A 24054-nucleotide genomic window follows, 5' to 3' on the forward strand; every position below is an offset into this window, starting at 1 on the left:
AAATCACAAAATGTCACGTTTGCTACCAAAAAAAGTTGTTTTTTCGGAAATTATCCAAAAACAACTACAAAACGCCATTCCTTCCCCAACAGGCTGGACAGGTGTAATGAACGTGTGTTAAAATGTGCCCTTATTAACAAGCGTTACAATCACATGTAAACAGGCTGGACAGGTTGAATAAAGGGCCTTAGGACTTTGTGACTGTGGTAAGTAGTGACGAGCCCCAAAACGACCACAGCACTGATTTGATTGGCTGCTATTGACAACGCCTTCCTCGTTAGGTTACGCCCCCTGCAAACCTTTTTCTGTTCTGTGATTCGCTGTTACTAAGTAACGGATTGCAAAGTATCGATTGGCTGTTGCCTGGGTAAGGAAACAGGAAGCTGAAATGCAGGTTTAGTGCGTGATAAGCCCGAAACTGAGGTGTCTAGAGGACAGAAATACACCGATATATCTTACAAAATAAGCAAGATAACTTCCGGGGACAGACTCTAGTCATATATTACTATTCAACCTTTTGGTGGTTTATCGTTAATAGGACAAAATGGGTTGTTGGTTTTCCAAAAAATCTAAAAGAAAATCACCCGATAAAGAAGCTACGACGACGGTCGAAGAAAACACGACCACCGGCAACAACATTTCCCTCAGCAGCAATGCAACGGAGGAGCCACCGAAACAATACAGCTGGGACAAACGTGAAAAGGTATGGAGGAGATGCATGCATGGCCAGGGACACTAAAACTAGCTACATGGTTGTCATTGTAGCTAACAGGTCAAAAGACTTTTCATGTCAGGGATTTTCTCAAGTGCTTGTGAAGTAATTATGTGGGTTTATATACATTATTGTTGCTAACTGGTTACCTTGAAAACAGAATGTGACGGAACAAGGTTATGGTGTCTACCTAGGTAGCTCCATAGATAGAGCTGATTATCGGCTTAAAGTCAGTCCACGACACGTAACAATTTGGTTTTGGCAGCTAGTTGGTCATGTACCTGAAACCACCGGATATGCATATAAACACTTACAACAGATATTCGCTCTTTCAAACCTCAAAAACTTTAAAACCACTTGAGCCACAGACTCCAAATAAGTGTCATGATGTTGGGAAAAATTGCGCACAACAATGAATGCACAGGTCTTATTTTCAAGATGTGGACATGAATTCGCTTTCCAAAGCTAATAAACATGTGGAAATGTGAGCAGCATTTTGTATTCCTAGTTGAATTTATTTAGGGAGCGTAAACAAAGTACAAACTTTTTTTTTACATTCTAATTGCAATAGCTCCTTGGTCATGTGACGTACTGACCTCCAATTACTCCACGGACTGGCGGAGACGGGCGCCGCGAGGCGTCCAGTGCGATAACGCGACCGATCCTGGAGAAGCTGGCAGGAGCCCCGGGGAGAGTTCTCTTTTCTTTGTGAAGGGCAGGGCGCCCTGGAATGGGTTCGCCCCGAGAGAGGGGCCCAAGCCCTGGAAAGTGTTGTGTTTCTGGCGGGGTCCGGTGACCTCTCGCTGGCTCTTGAAAATCCGGCGGAGAGGGTGTAAATCTCAAGCTGGGCCGTACCCATATCCGCAGCAGGTCTCCAAGGTGAACAGCCTCTGGCATGTTAGAACAATGTAGATAAGGGAAGTTGGCAAGTCAAATCCTGTAACTTCGGGATAAGGATTGGCACTAAGGGCTGGTTTGGTCGGGCTGGTGTGCGAAGCAGGGCTCGAGCCTCGGCTGGGGGAGCAGTCGCTCCGTCGCCCACCTCTGGCCACCGTTGGAAGTTCATAACCTCTACTTTAACAGGAGAGGATGAGGACGACTCAGAACCTCTACTTTAACAGGAGAGGATGATGAGGACGACTCAGAACCTCTACTTTAACAGGAGAGGATGATGAGGACGACTCAGAACCTCTACTTTAACAGGAGAGGATGATTAGGACTCAGAACCTCTACTTTAACAGGAGAGGATGAGGACGACTCAGAACCTCTACTTTAACAGGAGAGGATGAGGACGACTCAGAACCTCTACTTTAACAGGAGAGGATGACGAGGACTCAGAACCTCTACTTTAACAGGAGAGGATGATGTTGTTATGATGAGGACTCAGAACCTCTACTTTAACAGGAGAGGATGAGGACGACTCAGAACCTCTACTTTAACAGGAGAGGATGACGAGGACTCAGAACCTCTACTTTAACAGGAGAGGATGAGGACGACTCAGAATCTCTACTTTAACAGGAGAGGATGATGTTGTTATGATGAGGACTCAGAACCTCTACTTTTTGTCTGTATACTACGATATATAAAAATAAGAGTGTCTGCTAAATGATGAAAATGTAAATGTAATAAACAGCTATTTATTACTGGAAATGTTTAAGTGAAAAATCTGAGTCTCAGCACAATTCCGTCACCATGGAGTTTCCCCTCATAAACAATGGCTGCTGGCTATGTATTTAGCCAGTCTAGATTAGTTTTGACCCAGTCTAGATTAGTTTTGACCCAGTCTAGATTAGATTTGACCCAGTCTAGATTAGTTTTGACCCAGTCTAGATTAGTTTTGACCCAGTCTAGATTAGATTTGACCCAGTCTAGATTAGATTTGACCCAGTGTAGATTAGATTTGACCTAGATTAGATTTGACCCAGTCTAGAATAGATTTGACCCAGTCTAGATTAGATTTGACCCAGTCTAGATTAGATTTGACCCAGGCTAGAATAGATTTGACCCAGTCTAGATTTGATTTGACCCAGTCTAGATTAGATTTGACCCAGTCTAGATTAGATTTGACCCAGTCTAGATTATAGATTAGATTTGACCCAGTCTAGATTAGATTTGACCCAGTCTAGATTAGTTTTGACCCAGTCTAGATTAGATTTGACCCGGTCTAGATTGGATTTGACCCAGTCTAGATTAGATTTGACCTAGATTAGATTTTACCCAGTCTAGAATAGATTTGACCCAGTCTAGATTAGATTTGACCCAGTCTAGAATAGATTTGACCCAGTCTAGAATAGTTTTGACCCAGTCTAGATTAGTTTTGACCCAGTCTAGAATAGATTTGACCCAGTCTAGATTAGATTTGACCCAGTCTAGATTAGATTTGACCCAGTCTAGATTAGATTTGACCCAGTCTAGAATAGATTTGACCCAGTCTAGAATAGATTTGACCCAGTCTAGAATAGTTTTGACCCAGTCTAGATTAGATTTGACCCAGTCTAGAATAGATTTGACCCAGTCTAGAATAGATTTGACCCAGTCTAGAATAGTTTTGACCCAGTCTAGATTAGTTTTGACCCAGTCTAGAATAGATTTGACCCAGTCTAGAATAGATTTGACCCAGTCTAGATTAGATTTGACCCAGTCTAGATTAGATTTGACCCAGTCTAGAATAGATTTGACCCAGTCTAGATTAGATTTGACCCAGTCTAGATTAGATTTGACCCAGTCTAGAATAGATTTGACCCAGTCTAGATTAGATTTGACCCAGTCTAGAATAGATTTGACCCAGTCTAGATTAGATTTGACCCAGTCTAGATTAGATTTGACCCAGTCTAGAATAGATTTGACCCAGTCTAGAATAGATTTGACCCAGTCTAGAATAGATTTGACCCAGTCTAGAATAGATTTGACCCAGTCTAGATTAGTTTTGACCCAGTCTAGATTAGATTTGACCCAGTCTAGATTTGATTTGACCCATTCTAGATTAGATTTGACCCAGTCTAGATTAGTTTTGACCCAGTCTAGATTAGATTTGACCTAGATTAGATTTGACCCAGTCTAGAATAGATTTGACCCAGTCTAGACTAGATCAGTAATAGCAGCAGAAATAACTATAGTACATACATCACAGGGATACATTTTTATATTTCAATACCACAATGAATAATATGTAATTGCCATGTTTATGAACTAGTCTAGAACCAAGTTTCTCAACCTTTTGGTACCTAAAGTGTTCCACCCCCCCCTTTGACTTGTGATCTTGTCCTGTCCCCTTTACAGGTTGACCCTAAGGATCTAATATCTGTCTCTATGTGATCTTGTCCTGTCCCCTTTACAGGTTGACCCTAAGGACTTCATGCTAACGGGGCTGAAGGACGCCACAGTGGGCCGTCTGCCAGGCAAGCTGAACGGACAGCAGTTTGTCATCCAGGACTGTGACAACTGTAAGATCTTCGTGTTGGATCACTCCGCCACCATCACCATCGACGACTGCACTAACTGCTGCATCGTTATGGGGCCAGTGAAGGGCAGTGTGTTCTTCAGGGACTGTAGGGATATCAAGTGTGTGGTGGCCTGCCAGCAGTTCAGGACCAGGGACTGTCAGAAGATGGAGGTGTTCCTGTGTTGTGCCACTCAGCCCATCATCGAGGCGTCCACGGGGATGAAGTTCGGATGCTTCCAGTACTACTACCCCGAGCTGGCCTTCCACTTCAAGGACGCGGGCCTCAGCATCTTCAACAACAACTGGAGCAACGTCCATGACTTCACGCCCGTCTCAGGGGAGACCAACTGGAGCCTGCTGCCTGAGGACACTGTGGTGTTGGACCATGTCCCAGCCCCTGACCCGGAGTCAGAGTTTAAATCAGTCCGGGTCTCAGCTGAGGCTTCCCGCAGTATCGTGCCCATGACCAAAGGAGGCAGACGCAAAGAGAGTGACGAGTCCTGTCTGTTTGTGTTCTTCGCTGGGGAGTACACCACTGCTAACGCCCGGAAACTCATTGACGAGGTGAGGAGGAGGTAGAGGGGAGGAAGTTAGTACAGAGTCGTTCCACCTCAAAAAGCATAAGAAAGAGCGTTGAATCCCACCGTTCCTGCAACATTATTTTGTTGAAATATAATTTAATCTCTTGAGAAATTAATCTAATTGATTGCACCCAAATTAGCCATTTTTATTATTGATAAGATTCATATAATATTCAATAACTATAGTACCTAACATCTGATTTGGACCAACCTGTTTTCCAACAATGGGGTCAGACATGGGGTTAGCCATGGGGTCAGCCATGAGGTTAGCCATGGGGTTAGCCATGGGGTTAGCCACGGGGTTAGCCACGGGGTTAGCCACGGGGTCAGCCACGGGGTCAGCCACGGGGTCAGCCACGGGGTCAGCCACGGGGTCAGCCACGAGGTTAGCCATGAGGTTAGCCATGGGGTCAGCCATGGGGTCAGCCATGGTGTTAGCCATGAGGTCAGACATGGGGTTAAAAGTAGTTTGAAAATTCTTTAGTGAATCAGAGTTAGAAAATGGACATCCAAACATACAGGGATACAGCACATACATTACAGGATACAACACATACATTACAGGATACAGCACATACATTACAGGATACAGCACATACATTACAGGATACAGCACATACATTACAGGATACAGCACATACATTACAGGATACAGCACATACATTACAGGATACAGCACATACATTACAGGATACAGCACATACATATATTACAGGATACAGTACCTACATTCCATTCAACATTGAGGCACCCTGAGCATTACTGGTACTGTTAAAATATTAGAAATAAATGTACACACTTTAGAGAGACCTTGTTGGAAGCCCCCTAACAGGTTAAAGAGGATTAGAGTTCATTCACTGTCAGTCTTTTTCAGTCTTCAGCTCAATGGCAAAGCCGACTGCAGCATCGAGTTCACGACGTCCACTCAGAGAGTCCAGCAGCAACGCTAGCAGCACTAAGGGAAGCTTTTGAAGCACAGTGAAGTCCGATAAGCAAGGAGCAAGGATGTGACTCTGTCTCAGCAGCCCTGCTTTACATAGCCTAAGACCTAGGTGCACATCTATCAGAGGTCAGAGAGGGGGTGGAAGGATACAGACTGTACCACGCCCCAACACATGGACCCCCCCACACCCCAACACATGGACCCCCCCACACCCCAACACATGGACCCCCCCCCACCCCAACACATGGACCCCCCCACGCCCCAACACATGGACCCCCCACGCCCCAACACATGGACCCCCCCACGCCCCAACACATGGACCCCCCCACACGCCCCAACACATGGACCCCCCCCACCCCCCAACACATGGACCCCCCCACGCCCAAACACATGGACCCCCCCCCCACGCCCCAACACATGGACCCCCCCACGCCCCAACACATGGACCCCCCCACGCCCCAACACATGGACCCCCCCACGCCCCAACACATGGACCCCCCCACGCCCCAACACATGGACCCCCCATGCCCCAACACATGGACCCACCCCCACGCCCCAACACATGGACCCCCCCAACACATGGACCCCCCCACGCCCCAACACATGGACCCCCCCCACGCCCCAACACATGGACCCCCCCACACCCCAACACATGGACCCCCCCACGCCCCAACACATGGACCCCCCCACGCCCCAACACATGGACCCCCCCACGCCCCAACACATGGAACCCCCCACGCCCCAACACATGGACCCCCCCACGCCCCAACACATGGACCCCCCATGCCCCAACACATGGACCCACCCCCACGCCCCAACACATGGACCCCCCCAACACATGGACCCCCCCACGCCCCAACACATGGACCCCCCCCACGCCCCAACACATGGACCCCCCACACCCCAACACATGGACCCCCCCACGCCCCAACACATGGACCCCCCCCACGCCCCAACACATGGACCCCCCCACGCCCCAACACATGGACCCCCCCATGCCCCAACACATGGACCCACCCCCACGCCCCAACACATGGACCCCCCCAACACATGGACCCCCCCACGCCCAACACATGGACCCCCCCCCACGCCCCAACACATGGACCCCCCCCACGCCCCAACACATGGACCCCCCCACACCCCAACACATGGACCCCCCCACGCCCCAACACATGGACCCCCCCACACCCCAACACATGGACCCCCCCAACACATGGACCCCCCAATGCCCCCAACACATGGACCCACCCCCACGCCCCAACACATGGACCCCCCCAACACATGGACCCCCCCACGCCCCAACACATGGACCCCCCCACACCCCAACACATGGACCCCCCCCCCCACCCCAACACATGGACCCCCCCACGCCCCAATGACATGTTAAATAGTCCTACCTACACCTGGTAAACAAGTGTCTCCATAATGACATGTTAAATAGCCCTACCTACACCTGGTAAACAGGTAACTCCATAATGACATGTTAAATAGTCCTACCTACACCTGGTAAACAGGTGTCATAATGACATGTTAAATAGTCTTACCTACACCTGGTAAACAGGTGTCATAATGACATGTTAAATAGCCCTACCTACACCTGGTGTCTCCATAATGACATGTTAAATTGCCCTACCTACACCTGGTAAACAGGAGTCATAATGAAATGTTAAATAGTCCTACCTACACCTGGTAAACAGGTGACTCCATAAGGACATGTTAAATAGCCCTACCTACACCTGTGTCTCCATAATGACATGTTAAATAGTCCTACCTACATGACTCCATAATGACAAGTTAAATAGCCCTACCTACACCTGGTAAACAGGTGACTCCATAATGACATGTTAAATAGCCCTACCTACACCTGGTAAACAGGTGTCTCCATAATGACATGTTAAATAGCCCTACCTACACCTGGTAAACAGGTAACTCCATAATGACATGTTAAATAGTCCTACCTACACCTGGTAAACAGGTGTCATAATGACATGTTAAATAGCCCTACCTACACCTGGTGTCTCCATAATGACATGTTAAATTGCCCTACCTACACCTGGTAAACAGGAGTCATAATGAAATGTTAAATAGTCCTACCTACACCTGGTAAACAGGTGACTCCATAAGGACATGTTAAATAGCCCTACCTACACCTGTGTCTCCATAATGACATGTTAAATAGTCCTACCTACACCTGGTAAACAGGTGACTCCATAATGACATGTTAAATAGTTCTACCTACACCTGGTAAACAGGTGTCATAATGACATGTTAAATAGTCCTACCTACGACTCCATAATGACATGTTAAATAGTCCTACCTACACCTGTGTCTCCATAATGACATGTTAAATAGTCCTACCTACACCTGGTAAACAGGTGACTCCATAATGACATGTTAAATAGCCCTACCTACACCTGGTAAACAGGTAACTCCATAATGACATGTTAAATAGTCCTACCTACACCTGGTAAACAGGTGTCATAATGACATGTTAAATAGTCCTACCTACACAGGTGTCATAATGACATGTTAAATAACCCTACCAACATGTCATAATGACATGTTAAATAGTCCTACCTACACCTGGTAAACAGGTGACTCCATAATGACATGTTAAATAGTCCTACCTACACCTGGTAAACAGGTGACTCCATAATGACATGTTAAATAGCTCTACCTACACCTGGTAAACAGGTGACTCCATAATGACATGTTAAATAGCCCTACCTACACCTGGTAAACAGGTAACTCCATAATGACATGTTAAATAGTCCTACCTACACCTGGTAAACAGGTGTCATAATGACATGTTAAATAGTCCTACCTACTGTCATAATGACATGTTAAATAGCCCTACCTACATGTCATAATGACATGTTAAATAGTCCTACCTACACCTGGTAAACAGGTGACTCCATAATGACATGTTAAATAGTCCTACCTACACCTGGTAAACAGGTATCTCCATAATGACATGTTAAATAGCCCTACCTACAGGTGTCTCCATAATGACATGTTAAATTGTCTTACCTACACCTGGTAAACAGGTCTCATAATGACATGTTAAATAGCCCTACCTACACCTGGTGTCTCCATAATGACATGTTAAATTGCCCTACCTACACCTGGTAAACAGGAGTCATAATGACATGTTAAATAGTCCTACCTAAACCTGGTAAACAGGTGACTCCATAATGACATGTTAAATAGCCCTACCTACACCTGGTAAACAGGTAACTCCATAATGACATGTTAAATAGTCCTACCTACACCTGGTAAACAGGTATCTCCATAATGACATGTTAAATAGCCCTACCTACAACAGGTGTCTCCATAATGACATGTTAAATAGTCTTACCTACACCTGGTAAACAGGTCTCATAATGACATGTTAAATAGCCCTACCTACACCTGGTGTCTCCATAATGACATGTTAAATTGCCCTACCTACACCTGGTAAACAGGAGTCATAATGACATGTTAAATAGTCCTACCTACACCTGGTAAACAGGTGACTCCATAATGACATGTTAAATAGCCCTACCTACACCTGGTAAACAGGTAACTCCATAATGACATGTTAAATAGTCCTACCTACACCTGGTAAACAGGTGTCATAATGACATGTTAAATAGTCCTACCTACACCTGGTAAACAGGTGTCATAATGACATGTTAAATAGCCCTACCTACATGTCATAATGACATGTTAAATAGTCCTACCTACACCTGGTAAACAGGTGACTCCATAATGACATGTTAAATAGTCCTACCTACACCTGGTAAACAGGTATCTCCATAATGACATGTTAAATAGTCCTACCTACACCTGGTAAACAGGTGACTCCATAATGACATGTTAAATAGTCCTACCTACACCTGGTAAACAGGTATCTCCATAATGACATGTTAAATAGCCCTACCTACAACAGGTGTCTCCATAATGACATGTTAAATAGTCTTACCTACACCTGGTAAACAGGTCTCATAATGACATGTTAAATAGCCCTACCTACACCTGGTGTCTCCATAATGACATGTTAAATTGCCCTACCTACACCTGGTAAACAGGAGTCATAATGACATGTTAAATAGTCCTACCTACACCTGGTAAACAGGTGACTCCATAATGACATGTTAAATAGCTCTACCTACACCTGGTAAACAGGTAACTCCATAATGACATGTTAAATAGTCCTACCTACACCTGGTAAACAGGTGTCATAATGACATGTTAAATAGTCCTACCTACACCTGGTAAACAGGTGTCATAATGACATGTTAAATAGCCCTACCTACATGTCATAATGACATGTTAAATAGTCCTACCTACACCTGGTAAACAGGTGACTCCATAATGACATGTTAAATAGTCCTACCTACACCTGGTAAACAGGTATCTCCATAATGACATGTTAAATAGCCCTACCTGTCTCCATAATGACATGTTAAATAGTCTTACCTACACCTGGTAAACAGGTCTCATAATGACATGTTAAATAGCCTACCTACACCTGGTGTCTCCATAATGACATGTTAAATTGCCCTACCTACACCTGGTAAACAGGAGTCATAATGACATGTTAAATAGTCCTACCTACACCTGATAAACAGGTGACTCCATAATAACATGTTAAATAGCCCTACCTACACCTGGTAAACAGGTGACTCCATAATGACATGTTAAATAGCCCTACCTACACCTGTGTCTCCATAATGACATGTTAAATAGTTCTACCTACACCAGGTGTCATAATGACATGTTAAATAGTCCTACCTACGACTCCATAATGACATGTTAAATAGTCCTACCTACACCTGGTAAACAGGTGACTCCATAATGACATGTTAAATAGCCCTACCTACACCTGTGTCTCCATAATGACATGTTAAATAGCCCTACCTACACCTGGTAAACAGGTAACTCCATAATGACATGTTAAATAGTCCTACCTACACCAGGTGTCATAATGACATGTTAAATAACCCTACCAACATGTCATAATGACATGTTAAATAGTCCTACCTACCAGGTGACTCCATAATGACATGTTAAATAGTCCTACCTACACCTGGTAAACAGGTGACTCCATAATGACATGTTAAATAGCTCTACCTACACCTGGTAAACAGGTGACTCCATAATGACATGTTAAATAGCCCTACCTAGACTCCATAATGACATGTTAAATAGTCCTACCTACACCTGGTAAACAGGTGACTCCATAATGACGTTAAATAGTCCTACCTACACCTGGTAAACAGGTGACTCCATAATGACATGTTAAATAGTCCTACCGACTCCATAATGACATGTTAAATAGTCCTACCTACACCAGGTGTCATAATGACATGTTAAATAGTCCTACCTACACCTGGTAAACAGGTGACTCCATAATGACATGTTAAATAGCCCTACCTACACCTGGTAAACAGGTGACTCCATAATGACATGTTAAATAGTCCTACCTACACCTGTTTACCAGGTGTAGGTAGGACTATTTAACATGTCATTATGGAGACACCTGTTTAAATAGTTGGAGACACCTGTTAAATAGTCCTACCTACACCTGGTAAACAGGTGACTCCATAATGACATGTTAAATAGCCCTACCTACACCTGGTAAACAGGTGTCATAATGACATGTTAAATAGTCCTACCTACACCTGTGTCTCCATAATGACATGTTAAATAGTCCTACCTACACCTGGTAAACAGGTGACTCCATAATGACATGTTAAATAGCCCTACCTACACCTGGTAAACAGGTGTCATAATGACATGTTAAATAGCCCTACCTACATGTCTCCATAATGACATGTTAAATAGTCCTACCTATACCTGGTAAACAGGTGACTCCATAATGACATGTTAAATAGCCCTATGTCTCCATAATGACATGTTAAATAGTCCTACCTGCACCTGGTAAACAGGTGACTCCATAATGACATGTTAAATAGTCCTACCTACACCTGGTAAACAGGTGTCATAATGACATGTTAAATAGTCCTACCTACACCTGGTAAACAGGTGACTCCATAATGACATGTTAAATAGCCCTACCTACACCTGGTAAACAGGTGCCATAATGACATGTTAAATAGCTCTACCGACTCCATAATGACATGTTAAATAGTCCTACCTACACCAGGTGTCATAATGACATGTTAAATAGTCCTACCTACACCTGGTAAACAGGTGACTCCATAATGACATGTTAAATAGCCCTACCTACACCTGGTAAACAGGTGACTCCATAATGACATGTTAAATAGCCCTACCTACATGTCATAATGACATGTTAAATAGTCCTACCTACACCTGGTAAACAGGTGACTCCATAATGACATGTTAAATAGCGCTACCTACACCTGGTAAACAGGTGACTCCATAATGACATGTTAAATAGTCCTACCTACACCAGGTGTCATAATGACATGTTAAATAGTCCTACCTACACCTGGTAAACAGGTGTCTCCATAATGACATGTTAAATTGTCCTACCTACACCTGGTAAACAGGTGACTCCATAATGACACGTTAAATAGCCCTACCTACACCTGGTAAACAGGTGACTCCATAATGACATGTTAAATAGCCCTACCTACTGTCATAATGGCATGTTAAATAGTCCTACCTGTCTCCATAATGACATGTTAAATAGTCCTACCTACACCTGGTAAACAGGTGACTCCATAATGACACGTTAAATAGCTCTACCTACACCTGGTAAACAGGTGTCTCCATAATGACATGTTAAATAGTCCTACCTACACCTGGTAAACAGGTGTCATAATGACATGTTAAATAGTCCTACCTACTGTCATAATGACATGTTAAATAGTCCTACCTACACCAGGTAAACAGGTGACTCCATAATGACATGTTAAATAGTCCTACCTACACCTGTGTCTCCATAATGACATTATAAATAGCCCTACCTACAGTCATAATGGCATGTTAAATAGCCCTACCTACATGTCATAATGACATGTTAAATAGTCCTACCTGCACCTGGTAAACAGGTGACTCCATAATGACGTTAAATAGTCCTACCTACACCTGGTAAACAGGTGACTCCATAATGACATGTTAAATAGCCCAACTACATGTCATAATGACATGTTAAATAGTCCTACCTACACCTGGTAAACAGGTGACTCCATAATGACATGTTAAATAGCGCTACCTACACCTGGTAAACAGGTGACTCCATAATGACATGTTAAATAGTCCTACCTACACCAGGTGTCATAATGACATGTTAAATAGTCCTACCTACACCTGGTAAACACGTGACTCCATAATGACACGTTAAATAGCCCTACCTACACCTGGTAAACAGGTGTCTCCATAATGACATGTTAAATAGTCCTACCTACACCTGGTAAACAGGTGTCTCCATAATGACATGTTAAATAGTCCTACCTACACCTGGTAAACAGGTGACTCCATAATGACATGTTAAATAGCCCTACCTACACCTGGTAAACAGGTGTCATAATGACATGTTAAATAGCCCTACCTACATGTCTCCATAATGACATGTTAAATAGTCCTACCTACACCTGGTAAACAGGTGACTCCATAATGACAAGTTAAATAGCCCTACCTACACCTGGTAAACAGGTGTCTCCATAATGACATGTTAAATAGCCCTACCTACACCTGGTAAACAGGTAACTCCATAATGACATGTTAAATAGTCCTACCTACACCTGGTAAACAGGTGTCATAATGACATGTTAAATAGTCTTACCTACACCTGGTAAACAGGTGTCATAATGACATGTTAAATAGCCCTACCTACACCTGGTGTCTCCATAATGACATGTTAAATTGCCCTACCTACACCTGGTAAACAGGAGTCATAATGAAATGTTAAATAGTCCTACCTACACCTGGTAAACAGGTGACTCCATAAGGACATGTTAAATAGCCCTACCTACACCTGTGTCTCCATAATGACATGTTAAATAGTCCTACCTACATGACTCCATAATGACAAGTTAAATAGCCCTACCTACACCTGGTAAACAGGTGACTCCATAATGACATGTTAAATAGCCCTACCTACACCTGGTAAACAGGTGTCTCCATAATGACATGTTAAATAGCCCTACCTACACCTGGTAAACAGGTAACTCCATAATGACATGTTAAATAGTCCTACCTACACCTGGTAAACAGGTGTCATAATGACATGTTAAATAGCCCTACCTACACCTGGTGTCTCCATAATGACATGTTAAATTGCCCTACCTACACCTGGTAAACAGGAGTCATAATGAAATGTTAAATAGTCCTACCTACACCTGGTAAACAGGTGACTCCATAAGGACATGTTAAATAGCCCTACCTACACCTGTGTCTCCATAATGACATGTTAAATAGTCCTACCTACACCTGGTAAACAGGTGACTCCATAATGACATGTTAAATAGTTCTACCTACACCTGGTAAACAGGTGTCATAATGACATGTTAAATAGTCCTACCTACGACTCCATAATGACATGTTAAATAGTCCTACCTACACCTGTGTCTCCATAATGACATGTTAAATAGTCCTACCTACACCTGGTAAACAGGTGACTCCATAATGACATGTTAAATAGCCCTACCTACACCTGGTAAACAGGTAACTCCATAATGACATGTTAAATAGTCCTACCTACACCTGGTAAACAGGTGTCATAATGACATGTTAAATAGTCCTACCTACACAGGTGTCATAATGACATGTTAAATAACCCTACCAACATGTCATAATGACATGTTAAATAGTCCTACCTACACCTGGTAAACAGGTGACTCCATAATGACATGTTAAATAGTCCTACCTACACCTGGTAAACAGGTGACTCCATAATGACATGTTAAATAGCTCTACCTACACCTGGTAAACAGGTGACTCCATAATGACATGTTAAATAGCCCTACCTACACCTGGTAAACAGGTAACTCCATAATGACATGTTAAATAGTCCTACCTACACCTGGTAAACAGGTGTCATAATGACATGTTAAATAGTCCTACCTACTGTCATAATGACATGTTAAATAGCCCTACCTACATGTCATAATGACATGTTAAATAGTCCTACCTACACCTGGTAAACAGGTGACTCCATAATGACATGTTAAATAGTCCTACCTACACCTGGTAAACAGGTATCTCCATAATGACATGTTAAATAGCCCTACCTACAGGTGTCTCCATAATGACATGTTAAATTGTCTTACCTACACCTGGTAAACAGGTCTCATAATGACATGTTAAATAGCCCTACCTACACCTGGTGTCTCCATAATGACATGTTAAATTGCCCTACCTACACCTGGTAAACAGGAGTCATAATGACATGTTAAATAGTCCTACCTAAACCTGGTAAACAGGTGACTCCATAATGACATGTTAAATAGCCCTACCTACACCTGGTAAACAGGTAACTCCATAATGACATGTTAAATAGTCCTACCTACACCTGGTAAACAGGTATCTCCATAATGACATGTTAAATAGCCCTACCTACAACAGGTGTCTCCATAATGACATGTTAAATAGTCTTACCTACACCTGGTAAACAGGTCTCATAATGACATGTTAAATAGCCCTACCTACACCTGGTGTCTCCATAATGACATGTTAAATTGCCCTACCTACACCTGGTAAACAGGAGTCATAATGACATGTTAAATAGTCCTACCTACACCTGGTAAACAGGTGACTCCATAATGACATGTTAAATAGCCCTACCTACACCTGGTAAACAGGTAACTCCATAATGACATGTTAAATAGTCCTACCTACACCTGGTAAACAGGTGTCATAATGACATGTTAAATAGTCCTACCTACACCTGGTAAACAGGTGTCATAATGACATGTTAAATAGCCCTACCTACATGTCATAATGACATGTTAAATAGTCCTACCTACACCTGGTAAACAGGTGACTCCATAATGACATGTTAAATAGTCCTACCTACACCTGGTAAACAGGTATCTCCATAATGACATGTTAAATAGTCCTACCTACACCTGGTAAACAGGTGACTCCATAATGACATGTTAAATAGTCCTACCTACACCTGGTAAACAGGTATCTCCATAATGACATGTTAAATAGCCCTACCTACAACAGGTGTCTCCATAATGACATGTTAAATAGTCTTACCTACACCTGGTAAACAGGTCTCATAATGACATGTTAAATAGCCCTACCTACACCTGGTGTCTCCATAATGACATGTTAAATTGCCCTACCTACACCTGGTAAACAGGAGTCATAATGACATGTTAAATAGTCCTACCTACACCTGGTAAACAGGTGACTCCATAATGACATGTTAAATAGCTCTACCTACACCTGGTAAACAGGTAACTCCATAATGACATGTTAAATAGTCCTACCTACACCTGGTAAACAGGTGTCATAATGACATGTTAAATAGTCCTACCTACACCTGGTAAACAGGTGTCATAATGACATGTTAAATAGCCCTACCTACATGTCATAATGACATGTTAAATAGTCCTACCTACACCTGGTAAACAGGTGACTCCATAATGACATGTTAAATAGTCCTACCTACACCTGGTAAACAGGTATCTCCATAATGACATGTTAAATAGCCCTACCTGTCTCCATAATGACATGTTAAATAGTCTTACCTACACCTGGTAAACAGGTCTCATAATGACATGTTAAATAGCCTACCTACACCTGGTGTCTCCATAATGACATGTTAAATTGCCCTACCTACACCTGGTAAACAGGAGTCATAATGACATGTTAAATAGTCCTACCTACACCTGATAAACAGGTGACTCCATAATAACATGTTAAATAGCCCTACCTACACCTGGTAAACAGGTGACTCCATAATGACATGTTAAATAGCCCTACCTACACCTGTGTCTCCATAATGACATGTTAAATAGTTCTACCTACACCAGGTGTCATAATGACATGTTAAATAGTCCTACCTACGACTCCATAATGACATGTTAAATAGTCCTACCTACACCTGGTAAACAGGTGACTCCATAATGACATGTTAAATAGCCCTACCTACACCTGTGTCTCCATAATGACATGTTAAATAGCCCTACCTACACCTGGTAAACAGGTAACTCCATAATGACATGTTAAATAGTCCTACCTACACCAGGTGTCATAATGACATGTTAAATAACCCTACCAACATGTCATAATGACATGTTAAATAGTCCTACCTACCAGGTGACTCCATAATGACATGTTAAATAGTCCTACCTACACCTGGTAAACAGGTGACTCCATAATGACATGTTAAATAGCTCTACCTACACCTGGTAAACAGGTGACTCCATAATGACATGTTAAATAGCCCTACCTAGACTCCATAATGACATGTTAAATAGTCCTACCTACACCTGGTAAACAGGTGACTCCATAATGACGTTAAATAGTCCTACCTACACCTGGTAAACAGGTGACTCCATAATGACATGTTAAATAGTCCTACCGACTCCATAATGACATGTTAAATAGTCCTACCTACACCAGGTGTCATAATGACATGTTAAATAGTCCTACCTACACCTGGTAAACAGGTGACTCCATAATGACATGTTAAATAGCCCTACCTACACCTGGTAAACAGGTGACTCCATAATGACATGTTAAATAGTCCTACCTACACCTGTTTACCAGGTGTAGGTAGGACTATTTAACATGTCATTATGGAGACACCTGTTTAAATAGTTGGAGACACCTGTTAAATAGTCCTACCTACACCTGGTAAACAGGTGACTCCATAATGACATGTTAAATAGCCCTACCTACACCTGGTAAACAGGTGTCATAATGACATGTTAAATAGTCCTACCTACACCTGTGTCTCCATAATGACATGTTAAATAGTCCTACCTACACCTGGTAAACAGGTGACTCCATAATGACATGTTAAATAGCCCTACCTACACCTGGTAAACAGGTGTCATAATGACATGTTAAATAGCCCTACCTACATGTCTCCATAATGACATGTTAAATAGTCCTACCTATACCTGGTAAACAGGTGACTCCATAATGACATGTTAAATAGCCCTATGTCTCCATAATGACATGTTAAATAGTCCTACCTGCACCTGGTAAACAGGTGACTCCATAATGACATGTTAAATAGTCCTACCTACACCTGGTAAACAGGTGTCATAATGACATGTTAAATAGTCCTACCTACACCTGGTAAACAGGTGACTCCATAATGACATGTTAAATAGCCCTACCTACACCTGGTAAACAGGTGCCATAATGACATGTTAAATAGCTCTACCGACTCCATAATGACATGTTAAATAGTCCTACCTACACCAGGTGTCATAATGACATGTTAAATAGTCCTACCTACACCTGGTAAACAGGTGACTCCATAATGACATGTTAAATAGCCCTACCTACACCTGGTAAACAGGTGACTCCATAATGACATGTTAAATAGCCCTACCTACATGTCATAATGACATGTTAAATAGTCCTACCTACACCTGGTAAACAGGTGACTCCATAATGACATGTTAAATAGCGCTACCTACACCTGGTAAACAGGTGACTCCATAATGACATGTTAAATAGTCCTACCTACACCAGGTGTCATAATGACATGTTAAATAGTCCTACCTACACCTGGTAAACAGGTGTCTCCATAATGACATGTTAAATTGTCCTACCTACACCTGGTAAACAGGTGACTCCATAATGACACGTTAAATAGCCCTACCTACACCTGGTAAACAGGTGACTCCATAATGACATGTTAAATAGCCCTACCTACTGTCATAATGGCATGTTAAATAGTCCTACCTGTCTCCATAATGACATGTTAAATAGTCCTACCTACACCTGGTAAACAGGTGACTCCATAATGACACTTTAAATAGCTCTACCTACACCTGGTAAACAGGTGTCTCCATAATGACATGTTAAATAGTCCTACCTACACCTGGTAAACAGGTGTCATAATGACATGTTAAATAGTCCTACCTACTGTCATAATGACATGTTAAATAGTCCTACCTACACCAGGTAAACAGGTGACTCCATAATGACATGTTAAATAGTCCTACCTACACCTGTGTCTCCATAATGACATTATAAATAGCCCTACCTACAGTCATAATGGCATGTTAAATAGCCCTACCTACATGTCATAATGACATGTTAAATAGTCCTACCTGCACCTGGTAAACAGGTGACTCCATAATGACGTTAAATAGTCCTACCTACACCTGGTAAACAGGTGACTCCATAATGACATGTTAAATAGCCCAACTACATGTCATAATGACATGTTAAATAGTCCTACCTACACCTGGTAAACAGGTGACTCCATAATGACATGTTAAATAGCGCTACCTACACCTGGTAAACAGGTGACTCCATAATGACATGTTAAATAGTCCTACCTACACCAGGTGTCATAATGACATGTTAAATAGTCCTACCTACACCTGGTAAACACGTGACTCCATAATGACACGTTAAATAGCCCTACCTACACCTGGTAAACAGGTGTCTCCATAATGACATGTTAAATAGTCCTACCTACACCTGGTAAACAGGTGTCTCCATAATGACATGTTAAATAGTCCTACCTACACCTGGTAAACAGGTGACTCCATAATGACATGTTAAATAGCCCTACCTACACCTGGTAAACAGGTGTCATAATGACATGTTAAATAGCCCTACCTACATGTCTCCATAATGACATGTTAAATAGTCCTACCTACACCTGGTAAACAGGTGACTCCATAATGACATGTTAAATAGCCCTACCTACACCTGGTAAACAGGAGTCATAATGACATGTTAAATAGTCCTACCTACACCTGGTAAACAGGTGACTCCATAATGACATGTTAAATAGTCCTACCTACACCTGGTAAACAGGTGTCTCCATAATGACATGTTAAATAGCCCTACCTACACCTGGTAAACAGGTGACTCCATAATGACATGTTAAATAGCCCTACCTACACCTGGTAAACAGGTGTCATAATGACATATTAAATAGTCCTACCTACACCTGTGTCTCCATAATGACATGTTAAATAGTCCTACCTACACCTGGTAAACAGGTGACTCCATAATGACATGTTAAATAGCCCTACCTACACCTGGTAAACAGGTGTCATAATGACATGTTAAATAGCCCTACCTACATGTCTCCATAATGACATGTTAAATAGTCCTACCTACACCTGGTAAACAGGTGACTCCATAATGACATGTTAAATAGCCCTATGTCTCCATAATGACATGTTAAATAGTCCTACCTACACCTGGTAAACAGGTGACTCCATAATGACATGTTAAATAGTCCTACCTACACCAGGTGTCATAATGACATGTTAAATAGCCCTACCTACACCTGGTAAACAGGTAACTCCATAATGACATGTTAAATAGCCCTACCTACATGTCATAATGACATGTTAAATAGCCCTACCTACACCTGGTAAACAGGTGTCTCCATAATGACATGTTAAATAGTCCTACCTACACCTGGTAAACAGGTGTCACGACGTGCGCATGCTGCTGTGACTCCTGTCAGTTCTCTGTCAACACACCCCTCTCTGGCCTTCCACCACTCTCACTCAACAACAGCCTGCCTCACTGCCTGATTGTCAGCAGCAGCAGGTCACAGTGAAAACTATTTTAAGTGAAATAACATGGCGGCCGGGTTGCAACTTAGAGGTAACCCCAAAAAAACGCCACCCGCAACCAATACATTTTCCTCTGCGTCATCGTTTTCAAAGTAGCCAAATTCAATCAGGCAGCGGAAGAAAAAAAACCTGCTGATTTTACCAGGTTCTGACCACTAGATGGTGCTGTTTCTGCTGTTAGGTGAGAACTTAAGAATTGCCCCCTCTCCCCTATCTTAAAGGGATAGTTCACCCAAATTACAAAATGACATATTGGTTTCCTTCCCCTGTAAGCAGTCTGTGGATAAGGTATGACCGCAACCCATGCTTTGGTTTTGTTGGACCCTGTTTCAGATGCTAACTTTTTAGCATTTGTAGCACAAATCCAATGCAAGTCAATGGTACCCATATTAGCATTTTCACATTTCATATCCACATTTTCCTAAAGTATCTGAATATGTATTGTAACTCAATGATGTAACTTATAGATTTGGATACTGATAACGTCCCCACACTTAGGTTTCAGTCGCTTGTAGTAGTGCTCTATTGTAGTAGTAGTAGTAGTAGTAGTAGTGCTCTGCTGTTGTAGTAGTAGTAGTGCTCTGTTGTAGTAGTGCTCTGTTGTAGTAGTAGTAGTAGTAGTGCTCTGTAGTAGTAGTAGTAGTATTAGTGCTCTGTAGTAGTAGTGCTCTGTTGTAGTAGTAGTAGTAGTAGTAGTAGTAGTAGTAGTAGTAGTAGTAGTAGTGCTCTGTTGTAGTAGTAGTGCTCTGTTGTAGTAGTACTCTGTTGTTGTTGTGGTAGTAGTAGTAGTAGTAGTAGTGGTGCTCTGTTGTAGTAGTAGTAGTAGTAGTAGTAGTAGTAGTAGTAGTAGTAGTAGTAGTAGTAGTAGTAGTAGTAGTAGTAGTAGTAGTAGTAGTGCTCTATTTGTTCTTAACTGTTTTTCTGTTACCAAACTTTTCATCTGCACAGTTCTTCCAGTAAATTTGTTTTTGGGAAATCTTCAGTGTAAATTGTTCAAAATAGTCCTTGTGTATAGAGTTGAATGGTTTGTTTAACTTTGAAATCAATGGTTTTTGTTTGGCATACTTTTAAAGTGAACAATCGGAGTCTTAGCGTAATTATGTTTCCGTGCCCACGTGTCAAATAAGGACAAGGAGTTTGTGTTATGTGGATTTTATTTTTATTTTACCTTTTATTTAACTCGGCAAGTCAGTTAAGAACAAATTCTTATTTTCAATGACGGCCTAACTTCCTTGTTCAGGGGCAGAACGACAGATCTTTACCTTGTCAGCTCGGGGATTCGATATTGCAACCTTTCGGTTACTAGTCCAACACTCTAACCACTAGGCTACCTGCTGCCGATTGAACTGATTGTAATGACCCAGGATTCCATGGGGTTTGTAATGACCCAGGATTCCATGGGGTTTGTGAAATGACCCAGGATTCCATGGGGTTTGTGAAATGACCCAGGATTCCATGGGGTTTGTAATGACCCAGGATTCCATGGGGTTTGTAATGACCCAGGATTCCATGGGGTTTGTAATGACCCAGGATTCCATGGGGTTTGTAATGACCCAGGATTCCATGGGGTTTGTGATGACCCAAGATTCCATGGGGTTTGTGATGACCCAGGATTCCATGGGGTTTGTGAAATGACCCAGGATTCCATGGGGTTTGTAATGACCCAGGATTCCATGGGGTTTGTAATGACCCAGGATTCCATGGGGTTTGTAATGACCCAGGATTCCATGGGGTTTGTAGTGACCCAGGATTCCATGGGGTTTGTAATGACCCAGGATTCCATGGGGTTTGTGAAATGACCCAGGATTCCATGGGGTTTGTGAAATGACCCAGGATTCCATGGGGTTTGTAATGACCCAGGATTCCATGGGGTTTGTGAAATGACCCAGGATTCCATGGGGTTTGTAATGACCCAGGATTCCATGGGGTTTGTGAAATGACCCAGGATTCCATGGGGTTTGTAATGACCCAGGATTCCATGGGGTTTGTAATGACCCAGGATTCCATGGGGTTTGTGAAATGACCCACTTTGTCTGAAAAGATTCCACTTATGTTATCTTCACTTCCGAAAAATGCAGTACTGTCTCTTTAACAACAAGGTATACTATATATACACTACTGTCTCTTTAACAACAAGATATACTATATATACACTACTGTCTCTTTAACAACAAGATATACTATATATACACTACTGTCTCTTTAACAACAAGGTATACTATATATACACTACTGTCTCTTTAACAACAAGGTATACTATATATACACTACTGTCTCTTTAACAACAAGGTATACTATATATACACTACTGTCTCTTTAACAACAAGGTATACTATATATACACTACTGTCTCTTTAACAACAAGATATACTATATATATACTACTGTCTCTTTAACAACAAGATATACTATATATATACTACTGTCTCTTTAACAACAAGCTATATTATATATACATTACTGTCTCTTTAAGAACAGATATACTATATATATATATATACACACTACTGTCTCTTTAACAACAAGATATACTATATATATATACTACTGTCTCTTTAACAACAAGATATACTATATACACACTACCTTCTCTTTAACAACAATATATACTATATATACACTACTGTCTCTTTAACAACAAGATATAATATATATATAGTACTGTCTCTTTCACAACAAGATATACTATATATATATATATATACACACTACTGTCTCTTTAACAACAAGATATACTATATATATACTACTGTTTCTTTAACAACAAGATACACATTTAGAAAAAAGACAGCCAAAGTACAGTGGCCATCGGTAAATGCTTAGTGGGATTGCCCTCCTAAAAATGGACTACCGTCTCTTTCAAAACAAGATAGGTTACTGTCCTGTGATGGATTCCTGCTGCTGCCCTGCTTTTGTGTGCTGCAGGGTGGATTCTGGGTCAATTTCAGTTCGGTCACTTCAGGAAGTAGGCTAAACTGAAATTCAAAATTTAGTTCCTTCCTGGACTGACAGAATATAGTCAACAATAACACCAACTTCCTGTACAGATGTAGGTTAATTAATGATGGAAAGGGTTTGCTTCCTGTCTGTATTAACTCCAAGGCCTCTGGGAAAGGGTTTGCTTCCTGTCTGTATTAACTCCAATGCCTCTGGGAAAGGGTTTGCTTCCTGTCTGTATTAACTCCAAGGCCTCTGGGAAAGGGTTTAACGGTGTCATTGCTTCCTGTCTGTATTAACTCCAAGGCCTCTGGGAAAGGGTTTGTGCTGATCCAGACTAAGGAAGTGTCCATGCGCCCCGAGGACGTCAGCAGAGTTTTCCAGAACAATGCAGAGGGACTCCTAGAGTGGATCACCAACGGTGAGGAACACAAAGACTGTGTCCCAAATGGCACCCTATTCCCTAATATGGAGCAGTACCCAAAAGTAGTGCTCTATATAGGGAATAGGGTGCCATTTGGGATGCATCAAATCTTGTTGAAAGTAGGGTACTATATAGGGAATAGGGATAACGTGTGAAATGCTTGATAATGTATGTGATATCAACAGAGAGGTATATTTTCTGGGTGATTTAAATATTGACTGGGTTTCTTCAAGCTTCCCCACTCAAGAAAAATCTTCAAACTGGTAACCAGTGCCTGGAACCTGGTTCAGGTTATCAA

At 42.1% G+C, this 24054-nt stretch overlaps 1 protein-coding gene across 1 annotated transcript in view; it reads left to right on the forward strand.

The window, feature by feature from the left end:
- The first annotated feature begins 343 nt into the window (after positions 1–343).
- Positions 344–24054, forward strand: part of LOC115158927 (protein XRP2) — a 28616-nt gene continuing 4905 nt past the window's right edge. The window contains exons 1-3 of the mRNA XM_029708364.1: positions 344–703; positions 4050–4718; positions 23639–23753. Coding sequence (XP_029564224.1) covers positions 545–703; positions 4050–4718; positions 23639–23753 — 943 coding nt within the window. The 5' untranslated portion in view covers positions 344–544. The remainder of the gene's footprint in view (positions 704–4049; positions 4719–23638; positions 23754–24054) is intronic.

This window comes from Salmo trutta, chromosome 22 (assembly GCF_901001165.1).
Source record: "Salmo trutta chromosome 22, fSalTru1.1, whole genome shotgun sequence".
NCBI classification, from domain to species: domain Eukaryota; kingdom Metazoa; phylum Chordata; class Actinopteri; order Salmoniformes; family Salmonidae; genus Salmo; species Salmo trutta.